General features: G+C 38.3%; 1 protein-coding gene across 2 annotated transcripts in view; it reads left to right on the forward strand.

The window, feature by feature from the left end:
• LOC106526285 (glucosidase 2 subunit beta) overlaps positions 1-20,147 on the forward strand; it is a 210,977-nt gene that overhangs the window by 123,530 nt on the left and 67,300 nt on the right. For both annotated transcript variants that reach the window (XM_014020853.1, XM_014020852.1), the window contains 2 exons: positions 13,200-13,269; positions 16,987-17,076. In XM_014020853.1, coding sequence (XP_013876307.1) covers positions 13,200-13,269; positions 16,987-17,076 — 160 coding nt within the window. The remainder of the gene's footprint in view (positions 1-13,199; positions 13,270-16,986; positions 17,077-20,147) is intronic.

Consider the following 20,147-nt stretch of genomic DNA (forward strand, 5'->3'; position numbering starts at 1 on the left):
CTACGTCACACAGTGGAGTCTCTCTGATTGGTTGATGCGGCGCGTCGAGTTGCAAAAGTTCAGATTTTCTAACTTCAGCGATTTGCGCCTCAGAGCGTCGAACGCTCAGATCGTTCAAATCGTTCAAATCGCGCTGCTCTAATCGCGCTTGAGGCGCCGCAGCACTTCCTGACGTTGCTTGAAGCGTGTCCACCATAGACTTTGTATGTAAACCTGATGCTMCTGATGCTGAAATCGCGTTCGGTGTGAACGCACCATTATTGAAACAACTGTTCTTTATGGGCCATGCAGCGCATTTGTTAAATGATCATTCTGTAATGGAGAAAACATGTCAAATCTGACTGCACTGAAGAAAATATCTCTCACTGGCTGGCATTATACAAACGTGGACAAAATTGTTGGTATCCTTCTGTTAATCTACTAAAAATTCAARAAGCCTTCCTTCAAGGAATGATAGGCCTGTAATTATGTGAGTATAAAGAAGCAGATTTGTCCTCGCTCTATCTTATGGGTCCTCTTCTTTAGGTGAGCCCAGTTGTTTAGTCCCCAGTGTGCATCGAGGATTTTCTCTGCTCAGTATTTGGACTGGCTGGATGCTGCATTAGGGAGAGGGTATCACCGAGGGTCAAGCWGTGCGCAGCAGTTTCACTTGACCGGATTTTTGCACCGTCTTTTCCTGTGTGGCCTAATCAAGCCACGAACGCCTGAGTTTCTTCTACGTTCTCTGCGCTCAAAGTTCCTGAAAGCACACTTCTCGCTTTCATCCTCTTGAACCTTGTGAAACATTTAAACCAGCAGGGGTTTTTTTTTTTTGTTTTTTTTTGTTTCCAGAGGGCCATATTAACTCAGCCGAAGCAATCAAAAAGCTGCATGTTGAATCGGAAAGGAAGATTCATTTGAAGATGGTCTCAGGAGTTTTTCTTTATTATTATTATTTTTTATAACAAATGTTTGTCGTGTATTTAGCATTCTTGGTCAGGTATACGTTTTTTGAACAAAGTGATACTTTCTTGGCAKATCAAACGTGCTATTTGTGAACTGACAGTAAGCATTTAGAGACATTTTTTCCTTCTTTTTGAAGCTCTGTTCTGGTTCTGCCAACGTAAAACACTGACCTTACAAGTGTGACAATGAAAAACTGAGACCCATTTTAATGTAAAAGCTTCAGATTTAGACTTCTAAGAAGTTAAATTTGGATTTGCTTCCAGCTGCCTTACAGTTCCTTAATACAATTTAAGTGTTGATTCATCTTAAAGGAATARTTTGAACATTTTTAAGTAAGGCCTTGTAGAAAGGTTGTAAACAATTATATATTTCCTGTTTACAGAGGGTTTAAGAGTTTTCTGTCCATCTGTTAGCAGTTTTCTTGTCAGCTCAACTCCTCTTACACCATTTAAAGGAATTTAATGAAACTTTGTAAGGAGTATTATCATTAAAGGAAGCTGCACATATTGTCTGTATTTTGTGGTAAGGTAATTGCAATTTTATTCCTCCAGGTGCATATTGCTTGGCCTCGCAGCGCTCTCRTTGATTCATGAACACATTTCACTTCCCATCTTGGGAGGAGAGAAAGCACCTTARATGAGACACTTTTAAGAATCAGAAATTAAGCCCAGTTGATTTAATTTGGCAGAAAAATCATGATGGGAATGACTGACAGTCTAAACCAGCCCTCTGACCATGTTTTGCTAACATTAAATTCTTTAAATATGTATTTACAATGTACTTAGTGCACCTTAGAAGAAAAACAATCCTTTATTAAGTCATTTTAAAGAATGATGGTCCATAAAACTTAGTTGTGGAACATTAATTTAAAAAGTCTCCTGACCAAAAAGGAAAAATAAATAACTATTACTCTGGAAAGTCTCTGAGTCTATGCTGGAACTTTTAGGCAGGTAAATGTTATCAAAAAGTAAAAAAAATAAAATAAAATAAAATAAAAAATAAAGTCTTAAACCCAGGGTGTTTATTTAAACTSTTATTACTTGTTGAGATGCTGCTGCAAGTACATTTCGTGAATTAGCTTTCAAAACATGCAGACTGTGAAACAAGGCTCACTTTGATCTGGTTTAGTGAGGTTGCTTCGAAAGATTTGAGGATATGCCTGAAAACAGTAAACAGGAACAAACTTACAAGAAAAAGTGGATCATTCCAGACAGGAAGTTCATGTTGGACCAATTATGAGATGTTTAGAATCCAGACCGCGTTCAAGAAAATCAACAAGACTAGTTAATGCTGCCTTTTTCTTGTATCATCAAATTTGAGGTCCACAAAATACCATTACATCCATAACTGGTAATGTGCAACACTGAGCCTCATATCAGTTCAGTACATTATTATCAAGTTGCAGCAATCATTGACATGACTAATATATTTAAACATCAAATTTCTTGAGCCTGAAAGGTTTTAAGCCCAACTATCACAAGGAGCAGACCAGCACTCTCCCGTCTTGGTTTGTTCAGTAAAAGTCGGAAGTGGTCATCGTACGCCACATTGACTTTACACATGCTAGTTTTCTTATAGTTAAACCACAAATGTACAGAGACTTCTTCATTTCATTGGTACATACCTATAACTAAGCATATTAGCCTGTGCATACAGCAGGCGACCCTGCCTGTGAAAATCTTCATCGTCATTTAGATAATATATAACTGTGTTTGTGTTAAAGTTTTTTTTAGCCCATTTTTAAGTATCACATCAAAGAAGATGATGGAAACGGCAAAATTTGAAAAAAAGCATCCTCAATTTTGCAACAAAGTTTTTACGCTATCTTGAGGTGGATTTAGGATTTTCCTAAAAATAGTTAATGCGCAAAAGGGGAGATGGAAACACATTTGCTGAATAATTTCTGACGTAGCGAACATTTACCTCCTAAGATTAATCATCTGTTTTCGCTGTTGGCTTCTTCCCGGATATTTCCTTAACCGGCAAAAATATGTCTGGAAGCAACAAGTTGATTTGACAGAACAATTACAACTTACCCAATATAAATACATTCCTGAAAACTTCTCTCCATTGTCCCAGGATGTGTGGTCTCTGCTAGTTTGCAACCTCTACTCCCTGTTTATMACAGATGTCAATGTCTATCAAAATAACACTGCGTAGCCTTGTTAATTCACTCCAAACCAGTAGATGGAAGAACGTGTAATTAGCTTTTTTCTTTCTTTTTTTTCTTTTGTGGAACATTTTAAAAGTTCACTCAAAATTTGCATTACAATTTGGATGGAAACATGGCTACTGACCAAATGACAAATGTGTTTAAATGTACTACACACAGAGTATTCCCACATAATGACAACAGTCCCATGCCAAACTCAGAGCAAATACTTAAAAGTTCTTGTTGACCAGCAGTACTAGGRCTGAATACAACAAGATCRTCTGCATACATTAAAYTAAACGMGAGCAAACCAGCCAGTRCAGAGTTTTACATGCATTTAATCTTTGTGACAGTTTATCCATAAAAAGAATAAAAAGAGCAGGAGATAAAATCCCCACCTTCCCTCACTCCACTGCTAACACGAAATGGGGCTGATACTGTACATCTCTGGTAAATTTGTTCAAAGTTTTCAGTTTGAATAAAAWTTGGTCGATAACTTGTGTCCAGTTCAGGTAGCCATAGAATCTTTTTCCAAGATCTTAACAAGTGAATCAACGTCTGAGCTGTCCGGTGTGCAAGTTTGCATGGGTATTTGTCAGGTTACAAACCTTGGCAAGGGTTTCATGTTAATTAAAGCCTCCGTTCAGCACTTTTGCCAAATTAGATGTGAAATGTTGAACACAAGAGGTTCGCTGTAAACGTGGTGCTAAGCAACACCTCTGACACCGACTCGGGGTGACCCGTCCTTCGAAATAAAAAATTGTGCTTACGTGGCCTGCTGGATCGACAGGAGCAGCAAAGGCAGAACAAACAGAAGAGCAAGTGAGGACTAGAATAATTCTGAAGACATTTTAAAGAAGCTGCTACAGTATCTGAAACTCAGAGGAGGTGAAAATGGTACGCCTCTAATGCCACAAAAGGAATATTGCCACCATCGAGGGATACACCATATTACCTCGTTTTTACTTATCAGATGTTTCAAGTCTGGTCTAAAAAGCCGCCAGCTTTCTGTCTCCTTATTTTATTTGAATTATATATTTTTTCCCCTTCCTGGCTCCTGAAGCTAACGTAGTCTGGCACCGCACCAAGCCATTCCCAGATAAAGATATTTTGTGAGTCGGTGCAGACGAGAACTCTCCGGTGTGCAGCCCCAGTTATGTCGAGCGCCCGCTTTTGTTTTTCACGTACTTGTCCATCACACATTTTTACTCCCCATTTCCTGCACCTCCTCACATTCGTATCAACATGACTACTTGGGTTTAAACGGYGAGCTTGGCAAAGGGTAAGCAGAAAAAAAAGATGAAAATGTCACATGAATTGCTGGGTCCTGAATATTTCCACARCTGCACAGCCACCTCAGCAGACGGTGGCGATTATCACCTGCAGAACCGTCAAGCTGGAGCATGTTGATTTGTACATGAGAGTGGCTCGCTCCCTGCTATTACAGTATGTTGCAAGATGACAGAGTTACCCCGGAAGGGGACCAAGTCATAAGCAGAGGAGACACAGAAGTAGGTCAGCTCCTAGGCGTTTGTTACATCATACATATTCATAAACAGCACCCAGTTGTTGCAGGGCGAACTCACTCCAGACTGTTTACTCTCTTCATTGGCCCCCATCTTTATTCATAAATGTTAGTGATTACACATCATGGTGAGAAGTTAAGCATTAAATCCTGACTGGTGCATTGTTATTCCATAAGCCTTATGTTATTATCTCATGTTAATCTACAGCTGTGTTTGGGTTTTATTTTGTCAAACAGAGGAAGGAGCACGTTGGTAAATCTACATATTTGCTTTAGTTCGATGTCAATATGCCACTCTTTCTGCTCAGAAGATATGAAGCTACGAATGTTTGTCTTAGCATAAAGGAGGAGGAAAAAAGAACAACGGTGGCTTCACTCCCGTCAAAGGAAATGGGGYTTTAATGGGAAATAAATTAACGTAACCACTTTAATCCACGAACAATCTTTTTAAAATTTTTAAGGACAGGGGTGCTTCCAGAGATTTTTTTTTAAGGAATGGCTAAATGGGGGCCGATTTTAATCTTGGGGTGGCACACTTTAAGCAAGAGCCATAACAGAATAAAATTTTTATTATGCTATCAGACTGGCATTTTGAAAAACTTCTACAAAGTGAAGCCCCCCAAAGTTGTTTCCCAGTTTGTGGGCTCCGTTTTTCAAGAACCTAACTACAAGTAGTTTGCAGTATATTTCAGAAAACGGCACTACTACTATGCAACATTTTAACTAAATATCTGTAAAACTGGTGGATTTTAAGTGTTTTCTTCTTCTTTTTTGCTAAGATTGATGTGCTGTGGTTGTAAATATTTATGCAACGAATACTTAAAGTGTCATTAAAATCTGTTTAGTTGTTCATGAGATATTTTTCTGAGAAATAGAACATGCATGCACGACCTTGACCTGGCCATGGGGTCAGCTAATTTTTTTTAAGCGGCCATTGCCCACCACAGATTCCTTTTTCATGGCCCTCCTGYCTAAGACAACCAGCTTATTAATACAGCTCGTGACAGTAATTAAAGAAAGTAGCAGCTCAACTGGTAGACATTTGTTCTCGATTAAATGCTTAATGGTTTGAGTCATTTATTTTATTGTTGGGATTAAATGATTGCCCTGCCTCATGTGCAAATGACGCAAAACCTGTCCTAGTTTTCAAAAATCCAGAACAGCACAAAGAAGAAAAACAGCCTTTTTTATAAAGATTTTGAAAACTTATTAAACACCACAGGTGTTAACTTGTGTTGTGAGTTTTTTTCTAAAGCCCACCTCCTGCAGCTTTTATCAGTTGATATAATGACCATTGGGCAGTAAAAGCTTTCATTCTTAATTTCAGCTCACGCTTGCCGTGGTGCCGAGCTCGTCCTTCAACCACTTTGGAAAAGCAAAAAAGAAAAAAAAGAAGAAACAAAAAACAGAGTTGCTGGAGCGCGTGGGAGAATGAATAGAAACTGAGTCAGTTGCGAGGCTATGAATCGCAGTGATAGTTCAAAACATGATGCTATTTCTGCCAGCTACTGTTATTCACTCAACTCTAATACAATCAGACACTCCAGCACAACAATTATGCGGAGGGGGGTGCGAGATTGACCTCTTCTCAACTCCCAGCAGCCTGTGCTGCACTTTCAGAATCATTTGTGTGATTTGGACAGATTAAGAGTGAAACATAAGAAAATGGGAAGCGTAGCTCAGTGTGTCTGTTTAAGTGTTTGGCTCGTGGCTAAACTCTGTGTCTGAAAACATTTGAGTAAAGATAGAAGCACACAGTTACTTGTCAATTTTAATTAATGCTGGTTATTGTCTGTGCTCATCGCCTGACCGTGGTCCACGAAGGACTCTAATAAAATCCAGCCTGTCTGAGTTTTGTTTTTATTTTTTGCCTGCTGCTGAAATGCTGGCAAATAGTGTTATTTTTTCTTCGTCTGTTTGTCTGTTAGCAAAATATCTCATGAACCAGTAAATGCATCACCCCAAACATGTACTCTGAGCACTACAAGTGAAAGGGGACATAACAAATATATTTTAAAGGAAGTAAATGCAGCCCCATTTCCTTCTGCTAATTTAGCATCAAATTCTGTGCCATGTACGGTGGTCGCAACCCCTCCACTCGGAAGAAATATAGTTTTTTTCATGCTCCAAAATTAGTGTCAGAAAAAAAGACGACAAAATTGTATCTACGGCTAAAAACAGGAAGTGCGGAAACGGACGACAATCAATGCAAGAGTTTGCAGCGACCACTTTCTAACAGGTAAAGATTGAATTGTTTAAATCATATTTTTATTGGATAGTTACTTGKATTTGGGTTTACAGAAGCTAAATAAATTATTTACATGTAGATCCAAGCACATAGAAATAACGGTTAAATCGTTAGTGTTATCGATAGCATTATCATAGGCTAATTACTTAAACATGCACAGCTCAATACTCACCTGCGCAGAAACAAGTCGAAAGCCATTAAAAGCTTTTTTGGATCCTAAATGGTTGACCCCATCTGAAACAAAATAATTGTAGGCTCCGAGGATTTCGAAAGTTCACATCTGGCTTGTCCTATAATAAGGTCTGCAGCCCGAGATAGTTTGTCGATCGCCTCAACGCCAGGTAAATCCTCCAGATTGTATGACAAGTCTTTTTTGTTAAGACAATATGGATCATATCCTAAATGCACACATTTTTTTTGTGATATCTCATCTGTGCCAGCCCATTTAGGGCATTAGCGTACTCGCTGATCCATTTTGCTGTGTTTTGAATTGGAGCAAATGACTTCCTACCCCCCATCTGAATTTTCCGGGTCATGTGACTGCAACCCAGCAATAAATATATCTTTGCAGCAGCGTGAGAGACTAAATCCAACTTTTCTGCACTCCTAAAGACTCTAAGTAACCCTTTAAACAGCATCTTTGGTTAAAATGTTGGCAATAATTTTTGAAGTCAACCTTGTTTGTCAGCAAAATATCATGAACCACTGGATGGATTTTAATGAAATTCTCAAAGAAATCATTGAAACTACTGCATGTCTGCAACTCATTAATTTTTGGAGTTAACACAATTTCAGGTGACTGCTATTGCTAATTAATAGTAGGAAAAATAGTTGTAATATTGTTAAATTTACAGATATTGAGCCAAAGTTGTAGTAGCTGAGAGTTCTTCAAAGCAAATACCAGAATAGTATTTCCTTTGTAAAATAATAGAGCAATAATAGTAAAATAATAGAGCACTAACAGCAGTGTCCAATCATGGTCTTCAAGGGCCACTATCCTGCATATTTTACTTGTTTCTCTGCTCAAACACACATGATCCAATGATTAAATCACCTTTTTAAATTCTTCAGAATTCAAAACAGGTGTGTCKGAGCTGAGAAACCTCTAAAATATGCAGCAGAGCAGCCCTTGTGGACCAGGATTGGACACCTTTGCACTAGAAGATCACCAATTTTAAGATTTGACCAAAACAGATATAATGCTGTCATTTTTCAATATAAGATGATCTTAGCTTAAAACTTTGAGTGATAATAAGCCATTCATTTGTGCCAAGAATAGTCTTTAATAGTTTTAGACAGCTAACTTATAAAACCAGAAACATTTCTTGTTTAATTGGTTCTACCTGCCATGAACATTGCAATAATTTGATCCTCAACTTTTAGTTTGCTTTTCCCTACTTTGCAGTCAGAGCAAAACCCTCAGTCAAGGAGAGCTAATGAGAAAAATAAAACTTGAAAAAGGGAGGTGAGGCTGCCCATGAGACGCTTATCAACTCCGGCTGCAAATATTGAAACAAAGGAAAAATAATGTCGACAAGAAAACAGTAAAAAAGCTCAAGTGTTTAGAATCGACAGGAATCAGCTTGGCAGCATTTAGCACGCAGCCTTTATTTTAAACGAGAAGACTCTGAAATAACAGGCAACAAACCACCACCCTCCTACATGGCGGTCGGCGTCCTCTCGCCGAAGGTGCGTGTTGCTTGTGTGAGTGTCGGGATCGAGGGTGGCCTTGCTGCATCGGCGTTGTTTTGTTAAGCACATTTCACTGTCTCTCAGGCTGCTTTTCTTAGAGCTGCAGAGGAATTATCTTGGCTATTGATCCACGCGCATGTAAACAGAGTATCTTTGGTCTCTGGCTCAAGGTATGTATACACAGGAGAGTTCTGGCAGGAGGAGACGGCGCATACAGCGTGTTCCTCCTTTTCTATTTTAGTACACAGCCTCTGTGATTTACCAACTCTCTGGATAGCTTCTCGTAAAGTGCTGTTACCTTCTGATGAGAAAACTGTCCATGGGTCAGCTTAGTTTGAGCATGAAATCATTTGTCCTACATTTTTCATATGAAGGTGCCTAAACTGTAAGGAAAGTGTTTATTTTCGTTATTATCATTTATGTGAAAGTTAATCATTACCAAAAGATTGACCAATAGCGTGTTGACCAACGGAAGAAGGCAATTTTTGTCAATTTTAAAAATAACCAGCATTAGACTAATCTAAGCACCATAAGACAATACTAAATCATCCCCATTTAATTTTTATTTTAGCCATTGCCCCTTTATGTTTTGCATATATACTCTGAGGGGTAAGGGTGTCCCAATTCTCTTAAGGACTGGGATTTTTGCTGTTACAAACCATCAACTTTTAARGAGATACTAGACTCTATAAGATAGGGGAGTCAAACTAATCTTCACCGAGGGCAACATGATTGGTCATCACGTTCCTCTTCTCACTCTAGCTGAGCACTGCTAACAAGCAGTAATGTTGTTTTTGTGCATAGAAACAGCATTTTAACACGTCTGCTTACAAACACCAAAAGTACTATTTTTACAACTAAGTAAACTGTATAGAAATAGTATTAAAACTAAAAGATGTTTTTTTATGATTGGCTTTATGCACTGAGTTGTGGTAAGTAGCTGCCATCTTGAATTCTGAACTAACACTTTCCGACAGGGAAGGGCATTGGACACTGTAGGGGCATTCCAGTTTAAATTTACAACTTRTAAATGGGAAATTTCCAGCGAAAATGCAGKGTAATRGAGATTTTAYATGCYAAATTTCAATGAYTGCCGGCTCCTTTTGAACCCTGTGCTCCTCCACCTAGTTATAGGTTCCCTTTCGTGGGCCACATTTGTCATGTTGTCAAGTTTGACATGTGCCATAAGGAAACCCAAGGAGGTGGAAAACCTGGGAAACTCATTTTTCAATTTYATGCAACATATTTTTATTGTTCAAAAAACATATCATTTGATGTACACTAACATGTTACTGTACATGTAGTATTATTAGTAGCAAGCATTAAAAAACGTTGATTTCAGCATCTGTATCGTCATCCATGTTGTCTATTTAAATGTATTTCATTGTTTTATATTTGGTATATCAAACTTGATGGCTTGATCACTATAGTTTGCCCTTGTAAATTGACATCATGCCTGTTTATGAATAAATTAAATCAACAATTGATGATCAACTTACTAAATGAGTGTCCCATATCACAACAGCTACAGTACTAGTCTTTTTTTTCTTTCTTTTTTTCTTCTAGTCTTTGTGACTTTGAAATCAAGACCWAAGGTTAGGGTTAGTAAATGGATTTTGACCTCTGCTTATGGAAATCAGGCACTTTTATTATTGTTGACTTGAAATTATTCTGCTCTAAGATTTGGCCTAAATTCCTTAATTCACTGTTGTTGGATTTTTTTCTCTCTTTTAAAATTTAGCAGATTGTTTGGCCAAAAATATATTTGCTTTCCTGATTTCTTAAGATCATCATTGATATTACATTAAAGCAAACCTTATGAGTTGGCTTTTATGGCTCTGGCATTAACATTAGCCAGTGTTGGTGTGATTTTAATGCTAGAAAATACACTGATTATACAATTGATAATGTAGTAAATCAGTCATTAGAGCTCCTTGTTGGTATAATATATTGGCTTTGGGTTATCATAGGGCTGGACTGGTGCAGAGACCATTGGCGAGGCTGTACTCGCCCTGTGTTCCCTGCTCTGGGTACTTCTGCACGCCTGGCTGCTCTTCCTTCTCTTCGGCTCACCGCCTCCCCTCTTCTCACCATCACCACTCTCTCCATATACAACTGGGCTGCAGCTATGGGTCAAATGTCACCCACATGGGACTCTGTGTCTGCTTTTGTCATTGCTGAGCTCAATGATTTCTGTGTGTATGTGTGTGTGCGGGGAACAAGACTGGAGAGAACRTGTTTGTGTGAGACTGGATTWTTTATTTATTTTTTTATTTTTTGTGAGGTTTGGGAGTGGCTCATGAAGATTTCTGCCCTTCTCTGTGCTACTAAAATAGCCTTTACACTGCAGCTTCACTGTTGGATGCTCTACATCTGTACTAGGTTTAGCAAAGAAATAGGTACTGTATTTGAGGAATTGTACAATGCAAGGAACATGATAATTGGTATTCAGGCCAGTGCTGTCACAGCTTCCCACTTGGTCATCACCACACACACACAGCTTTCTGTTGCCACGGCGCCAGGCCCCGGTGAGAGTTACGCCGACGTCAGAGACGAACCTGTCCACTTTCAGGAACCTCAGTAAATCCACATGTCCGTCAGAGGCGGGCGGTTAAATTGGAGTCTTTTTCAGCCTGTCTTCTCATCTATTTTCTACCACCTTTTTTTCACCTTCAGCTCTTTTATTTGCATTCAGCAGTGGACATGGTGCAGACACAAACATATTCTGATATGCTTTTTACCATGGCATCAGCTTCACAAAATATCACATAAATCAAATGTCACTGTTAATGAAGAGAATGTAACCCAGTAACACTGTATCTGCGCTTTTTCAATTAAGCAATAATTYAGTTGTTTACTTCTCAAATTAATCACTTTGACCTGTTTTTCTCACTGTTGTTGAAAAGTTTGTCATCACTTTACAGTTGAACATTTGTGGAATCTAACAAAGTAATTCAGGAGTGGCTAAGACATTGTTCAGTGGCATTCTTATAAAGCTTGTGTTTAAAGCTTTGGTCTTATATCTTGTGCAATGACTTTTTTTAATGTTATAATGTATACAACATATACAAAATTTAAACAAAATCGTGAACGGACAATGCTTAGGCATACTTCACTGTAGAAACATTGTTTAAAATTTAAATGAATTACAGAAAGTTGGACTTCACACATTGAAACTGGCATTTTAGAAACCGTTTCGATTTTTAACACAATCACAGTTAAAGTTTTCTCATTTTTGGAGGTTTCTAACAAAACATACAACTGACAGTTAATTATGTCAAACACACMAACTTTTTAATTGGCTAAAATTGGCAAATCTTTTGTAAAGAGACTTTTCTTACTCCCACAACTCTTTTTGGTACAAATACATATTCTACATCACCAGGCGTATTTTTTTGTCCCCTTTCACCCAATGTGTGTGTCACTGTTAAGCAGCTGGTGAAGTTTATTCCTTTAAAGAGTGTAATATGTTAATTTAATAATGTTTTCATGGTTTCTTCTTGTTGCTGTTTTTAGACACATTGAAGTTCACACTTTCTGCCTGAGATTCTTACATTTGTTAGGCACACTTTGCTTATAAAATGCAAGGAAGATTAACTTTAATTGTTGCATTAATATTCACTTTCTTGTGTTTTATACCTATTGTTTTTACAAAATTTCCAATTTTCCAACAATTATTCACAAATATTCTTTTGCAAAATATAGTGCRAGTYAGAAGTCTCAGGACACACTTTTATTTCAGAAAATAAAGGGAAAATGACATAACAGAATACCCCAACAAGTAATGCGTGAGGGGACCTTTCTTTTAGGCTATGGCTGCCATCTTTAGAAGCTGCCATATTAGATAAAGGTCAAATTCTTCCAATGGGAAGGTGGTCATTTAGCATATCAAAGAAGACCAGAATTGGCTCAGAAATCAATTAGCACAGTCAGATTTGCATTTTTTCTTGTTCAAAAGTTATCAAAACAGGAATTTGCAATGACTGGAAATGTTGCACAYTTTTTGACATGTTCAACGTGCTAAACACACTGTGTCTGGATTCTTTGTTAATATGCTAAATGACCACCTTCCCATTGGAAAAAAAATTGATTTTGATCCAATATGGCTGCTTTCAAGATGGCAGACATTCTCTGGACATTGGTAAAAATATGWTTCCTTACCCATTCCTTACTGGGGTTTTCAGAAATGTAATTTTCCTTTTCATTTCTGAAATAAAAAGGTGTGCCGAGGCTTTTGACTCACCCTGTATATTGCTCCACGCTCCCATACAATGTTCTCTATTCAATTGCTTTAGATGATCACCAGATAAATGTATGTAAATTATGTACAGTACATGTGAAAGTGACAGTTATACGAAACCAAGTACAGTAATTGTTGCGCCTTTGTTGCACTCACACTCCCTATGACTTTGTTTGTCTTTGTCTCACTTAACGCAATTTTCAGTGTGAAGAGGCTAACAAGCCTGCCAGTCTGCTTTTAACAATACCTGAAAATAGCGGTTTGTGTTCATGTGCAGCMTCGTTTCTCTCACCATCCTGGAACAGATCGTATTAAGAGACCGCTGTTTGGCAGCACGTATCTGTTGRGTTGCAACAAGACTACATTGTTAATTTGTCTGACCTTTTGTTTTGTCTAGCTGCCGAGTGGGAGGCGACCAATCTGAAGAAGGTGGAAGAAGCCTACGAGACAATCAACTTGGAAATAAGGTAAGATGAAAATAAAGAATTAAAGAAAGAGGTTGGCTTATGTTGTCACGTTTGTGGTTAAATCTTGAACACTGTGCACTTTGTGCAGATTATGCATTTGCTTCCCTACTTAGCTACTGTAAGCAGGATGTCATGATATCTTAGTAGGACTTAAAAATAGACTCCATCCTTCTGTGCTAAAGTGGTGTGGAAAGCTGCACCGTAATGGATTTGTACTCTGTGATACCTGAGGCTAATTTTAATGAAGAAAAACAAACGCTATTGGCTGCCTACTGTTCTCTGCTGGGTAAGCCTCATCTCAACGTACTTAGAGCAGAGGAGTGCCAGCTTAGGTGTGAGGTATCTCAAGGTGTTTGTAGCAATTTTAAAAACAGTCATGGCTCAAATTAGTGAGGAATGCTCATTATTCAGTTCTAATTCAGAAAAGTTACCTCATATTACCAACTAGTTGGCTGAGTGGGTAGGTGGACAGATGGATATGTAGATGGACAGTCATCCTCATCATGCTGTTCACATTTTGACATCATGAGACCAAGGTGACACCTAACAATTAATCAACATAAGTTCTGCAAATATTAGGGGTGTAAAATCACCAGCTTTGTCACAATACGATTTATCAATTTGTTTGCATTGTGACACCTCTACCAAATATCACTGGCTTTTTGTGAGTAGTGTAATTCGAATAATGATTGACCAAAAGTTAGCCTTAGGCCAAAAGAAATGAAAACTTTCTTCATCATAAAACAAGTACTACAAATCATGAAAGAAACTCTGAACAAGACCAAAAACAAGAGCTACGTCAGAAACTCGTAAGCCCCACTACACAATTACCAAATTTATTTTAAACACATTTTTCTAAAGTTTGAAAAATAAAAATCTTCAACCAAACTGAGTAATAATTTTGACCAAAATGGTCAAGTACATATACCATGCTTGTAGGTGGCAATATTTTTTCTAGCTTGCTCTAATCMTTTTTAATCAAATTAGTTAATGTGCTAAATTATTAGTTGTAGTTTCCCCTGCAGTGGTGTACTTAATCCTGGGTCCTTAATGATTATATAAATATTGGTGTGTGCATTTATATATTTTCTTAGAAGAATAAATTGGAGCTCTTCCTCTTAATTCATTCAGCTTGTGTTGCAGACAATTTACACAATAAAATGGCTCGGTGCATTAATGTCATGACCTCTGGCCTTAATAGGGATCACACACTCACATTGCTTTTCTAACCCCGATTCACCCCCACCCCCAAAAAACCGCCATGCCTTATCAACCTCGAGCGTAACGGTCACTCTCCCTAAACATTTGTTAACCCCGTACGCAATTCTGGGTTATAAATATGGAAATGAGGGTTTGTGCACCGCTAGAGATAGGGTCCACTTGCCTTATCTGCCATTAGTGAGGAAAACCAGCTCAGATAATTGAAGATATGGCATAGAAATGGGCTTTAAAGGGCCACCTAATCAACACACTATTCAAAAATTGGCTTTATTTCTTTGCTGGTAAAAAGGGAAAATAGAGCTACACTGTTAGAGATGTTCTGAGTCACCCAAAAGTTACTAAAACAGTCTAACACAATAAAGAGTGTGTGCCTTAAGTTTTGTTTTTCATTTTTCACTAAAACTGTACAGATTAGAGTTCCTCAAAACTCAACGGCACAATGAAAAAGAAAAGTGTGGGGCATGTCAGTCAAGATGGGGACCTGGGCCTCCCAGGGTCTAGGCATCTATAAAAATACCTCCCAAAATAAATGCAATAATTTGCCCTCAAAATGTTATTGCAGAACTTAGGTTTGAAAAGTGTTGTGCTTGAGAAAACTGTTGAACCCATAACGCATACATGGTGAGCAAAAAGTCTCGGGACACTCTTTTGTTAAAAAAAATACGAACCCTCCAGCAAGTCATGAGTGAGTGGGGATATCCTTTAGACCAGTAGTTCCCAAACTTTTTTTCTTCTGACCCACAAAATATTCATGGCAAAAACTTGTGACCCCAAATATTACTGTTCTGAGTACATGAACTTCGTTAATAACCCTAAAAACACAAGCTTTTTGACAATCGAAACAGCTTTTACACAAATATAAATACTTATTTATACTTATTTTGTGTTTTTGTAATAGTTATAGGGAAAAAATTACATCAGCAATTATTTTATTACCCTTTAAATTGATTTCTGGGGATTATCCAAGGTGCTTCATGACCCATAATTGGGTCCCAAGCCCAACTTTGGGAACCAAAGTKCAGTGGTTCCCAAACTTTTCAGCTTTTGACCCACAAAATAACAGTAGCAGAGACCTGTGCCCCCAACTATTTTTGGATGATAAACATTTGTATCAGGTCAACWAAACATGGGCATAGTAACAATATTTTTAWACTACATTTATCCATTTTAAATAYACTAAYCTCACTCCTTTGTAACAACTAVGGYAAAAATGTAATTAATTCAGAAAATCTTTTCAGGTCCCCACCTTGATGTTTCGGGACCCCATTTTGGGTCCCGACCCCAACTTTGGGAAACACTGCTTTAGTCTATATCAAGTAATGGGTCTCTGCAGTAGGTTTTGTCCTGTGGGTGGAGACGTCCCTGCTCGTGATTGGCGGAGGTCTTGATTTGGGCTGAGATGGCCCGAGACGTGATTGGCGGAGGTTACGATGTGGGCTGAGATGGCCCGAGACGTGATTGGTCGGATTGACGGTGGGGTTTGAGGAGGCTGGAGGCAGCGGTGAGTAGCTTGATCGAGTCGGGCAGGAAGCAACATGTTTTAAAAATTAATTTTAGTCATAACTTGAGAAAGAAAAATGCTATCTGCATGAAATTTGAATGTCATGCATGTGAAAGGATGTGTAACAGTATGGCTTGGTTAAAACATCCCTAACCAACCTGTACAAAGATTGCTAAAAATCAATATCTTTTTAAGGGGTGTTTTAACCAAGCCACATTGTTACACATCCTTTCACATGTACGACGTTCAAATTTCATGCATATAGCATTTTCCTTTCTCAAGTTATGACTAAAATTAATAAAAAAAAAACATGTTGCTTCCTGCCCGACTCAATCAAGCTACTCCCCGCTGCCTCCAGCCTCAAACCCCCACTGTCAATCCGACCAATCACTTCTCAGGCCATCTCTGCCCACATCAAGACCTCCGCCAATCACGAAAAGGGACGTCTCCGCCCACATTAAGACCTCGGCCAATGACGATTTGGGTTGTCTCCGCCCACAGGACAACACGTTCTGCAGAGACCCCTACTTGACTATATCCAGAACATGGACACGAACATCTTGAAAGACATCATATTGGATCAAGGTCAGATTTTTCTAATGGGAAAGTAGTCTTTTAGCGTATCAGAGAACAGAACCCCTCAGAAATAAATTGCTGCAATCAGATTTGCAATATCTCTTGTGTTTCAAAGGTTATCAGCACGGAAAGTTGCAACAATAACAGGGAACTTTGCCTGTTTTAAMATATTTAATGGTAATTAAACAATTCAGRTCTTCTGTGATATGCTAAATGACCAAACACCTATTGGGGAAAAAATGACATTGATACTATATGGCAGCCGTGTTTGAGATATATCCAGTATTCAGATTCATTTTCCCCTTCTTTTCTGACACTTTTGACTCATCCTGTATACAAAATTGTGATTATGTTAAAAGTGAACCCCTAATCCACTTTGAGTCTTTTTTTTGTTTGTTTTTGTTTGTTTGTTTTTTCAGTGATCTGCAAAAGAAGCTGGACATAGATTATGGAACTGATTGGGAGTTTCTGTTTTTGAGCGGCCAGTGCTACAAGCTACAAGTCTATGAGTAAGTGCAGGAAGACTTTTTTTTAATTTCTAAGATTGCTTTTGGCAGATGTCCTTTATAAAATCGTTTCAAAATGAGTAGTCATATACAAAAGAACAATTTTGGCAACCTCGCTCAAAAACACTCCCAAAAATGCAAATTCATAGTTGCACAAAATGACTTGAGAACAGCTCTGTCCTTGATTCTGATAATGTCTGCTAAGAATGTAAATGACAACAAATATTTACAGTCAGGGTCAAAATGATCGTCCTACCTTCCCAACTCAGACTATCTTCAGAAAGATAAAATATAAAATCTAAATCCACAAGACAAACTTGAATTACATTTTTAACAGTTTGTAATGTTAGCGGTGTTGAACAATTAGTAAAAAAGTCGAGATGCTTCTAGAACTGAAGTCAGCATGTGAAGCGTACAGTCTTTGTGCAGAAAAAAGTAGTCTGAAACAAAAAGGAAGCATCTCAGTAAAGACATGCCATTTAATAGCTGATAACGTGCACGCTCCAAGTCACCCAGGAGAAGCCAAGCAGCTAAATCAACTAAATTTAATCARCAGAATGAGCTTCTTTTACTCTTTCCCGCTGCATCCCTGTGGCCCCTGCTGGGGAAGAATCTGTTCTCCTCAGGATTGCTTGCCAGCTGGAGTTTTAGAAGCCTGTGGGTGGTTGCTGTTTTAAAAGAAAATTATCGGAGATCTGCACAACGCGATCTGCTCTGCAAATACATTTTCAGGCGACTTTAGGATCAATGGCTTCCCCGCACCCTTATGTTTTTGTGGGATTTTGCTTGCTTAGTTTGCAGTTTAGAAGGCAGAAAAGGAGGCAGTTGTTGCTCTTAAGTTAAATCAAGAGATATAAATTTCACTTTTTGTGTTTATACCATTGACAGTACTTGATAGCAGTGGAACATTTTACTTGCAAGTTGTTTTATTTACCTAAGTGAACATATCGAGTGAAGAACACTTCCYAACAGGGTCCAACATTAGTAAACTCATTTCTGATCTTATTTTATATTTTATGGCTGCACCTTATGATTATCTTAACAGTTCACTAATTTGCTCATTTATTTTGATTAGTCACAAATATTTCTGTCAAAACGTCCAACGCAATGCATTCTTCTGCACTCTTATTCATTTGAAATGGCAAGCCCTAATTAAATAAAAAATAACTTTGGTTAAAATGACATTCAGGAACATAAAAGTAAAAAAAAAACCATTCTGTTTGAAATTGTGCTAGATCTGGCAGTCCAAAAGTTTAAATAAGACTTTAATGGAAAAAAAAAGATAAAAAGGGAAACTAGAGAAGAGATAGGATGAAGTACTACAATAACTCACTGATTTACTATGACACTTAGTGCATTAGCTAATGATATTGTAAATGATGGCGTCCACTTACAATAAACTTTGTGTTCTAATAGGTAAACTAACAAAAATTATAGACAGTTGGCTTTAGCATGAGTAAGTCAGTAACTGAATCTGCATTTTACTTTCTTTGGTGTATTTTCAGGAAAATGTAGTCAACTTTTGAAAGTTCTGGGGTTAGATTTACAAAAGATTGCATGTAAATCATACGAAAAGTGAACGTACGGCCAAAAGGCGAAAATGGCGTACGCCTCCCAAAAAAATTCTGATTTATAAAACCGTGCGTACGCATGTTTCTGCACACCCTTCCTTTATAGATCACGGCGTCACGTCAGAGTTTGCGCACAAGGTCCCACCTCAGGTTCTACCCTCTACACGCCCACACTCAACCATAAACAGTCAATGCAAAGTACCTTATGAATTTTAAGACGTACAGTATTTAAATCAGTCAGCTGATCAATGTCAAAAAAAGCGATTCACTCAGACACGCTCCGTCGTGCGTCTGGAGGTTGACAGGTGCTGACAGCTGCTCACGTGAACAGATTGTCTATAATTTACACAGATTTTCCCTCATTTTGCAGGTTTACAGATGTTTAGAGCAATCWAATGATTTTTATCAAAAACTCAGCTTCAAGTTAATTTTCTCTCAGAGCCTGCAGGACAATAAAATCAAAAAATAAAATTAAATAAGTCAGATAAAGTTAAGTTCACCGCTCCTCTCCCCCGTCCTCCCCCTCCTGCCTGCTGTTATCTGCGGCTGACGGTCTCCTCATCCCCCACCCCCACCCCGCGCACGTGAGGAATACGGACATTAAAAAGTGAATCTTTTATAACACATCCACGCTGGCGAGGGCGTGCGCACCCAAAGCCTGACTATAACTGAGCATTTTGCTGTCGTGCTGTCAAAATGTCTCTTGTTGGGCAGGGCTCTGTGGGTCAGGGAGGGGTCTGTGGGTCAGGGTGGGGTCTGTGGGTCAGGGAGGGGTCTGTGGGTCAGGGTCGTGAGGAGGAAGGAGATGCGTGAATTTTTATTTAAGATTTAAGGTTTTTATCTCAAAGGTCCTTATGGCTCAGCAGCGGAAGTATAAATATTACCGTTAAGAAAGCTGATGATAAAGCTGAATAAAAATCTAAGTCTGATTATGAAGGTAAATTAAATATCTGACMGTGATCATKACRCAGTGTGGCTCTAATTCYTCACTTCACCATCTGTGTCGCAGTTTCMCGTCTCCAAAATGAGCGTACRCATGGGTCAGAGCTGGYGTGAGGAACCACACATTTTCACGTCAAGTTTGGATTTTATAAATCACAACCTTGGCGTGAAAAGTGGCGYACGCAAGTTTCTGGGCTTGTTTTGTGCRTACRCMAGCTTTATAAATCTRACCCCTGGTCTTGTTTTTYCTTTTGCYTCTTCATGTTCCTCTTTCTGTTTCGACATCCTACCGCCCATTGATATAACCTGTCTGTGCCTTCTTTTTCTGTGGTTTTGCAGACCGGAACGTTCTTTTTTAGTAAACTATGCAACCACAAACAATGGAAGCACTTCTCAGCCGTTCATGCATTGCATTGTAGTTACAAATGAACATTTACGTGGTTGACATTAAAAATCCATGCCAAATCATTTTTATAATCGATGTAATCAGTTATGTCGACTTGCAGAACTAATACAATAATAATTAATATTAACAGTTTTTCTTTTATTACTAAGTAAAAA

This window comes from Austrofundulus limnaeus, unplaced genomic scaffold, assembly GCF_001266775.1.
Source record: "Austrofundulus limnaeus strain Quisiro unplaced genomic scaffold, Austrofundulus_limnaeus-1.0 Scaffold269, whole genome shotgun sequence".
Taxonomy (NCBI): Eukaryota; Metazoa; Chordata; class Actinopteri; order Cyprinodontiformes; family Rivulidae; genus Austrofundulus; species Austrofundulus limnaeus.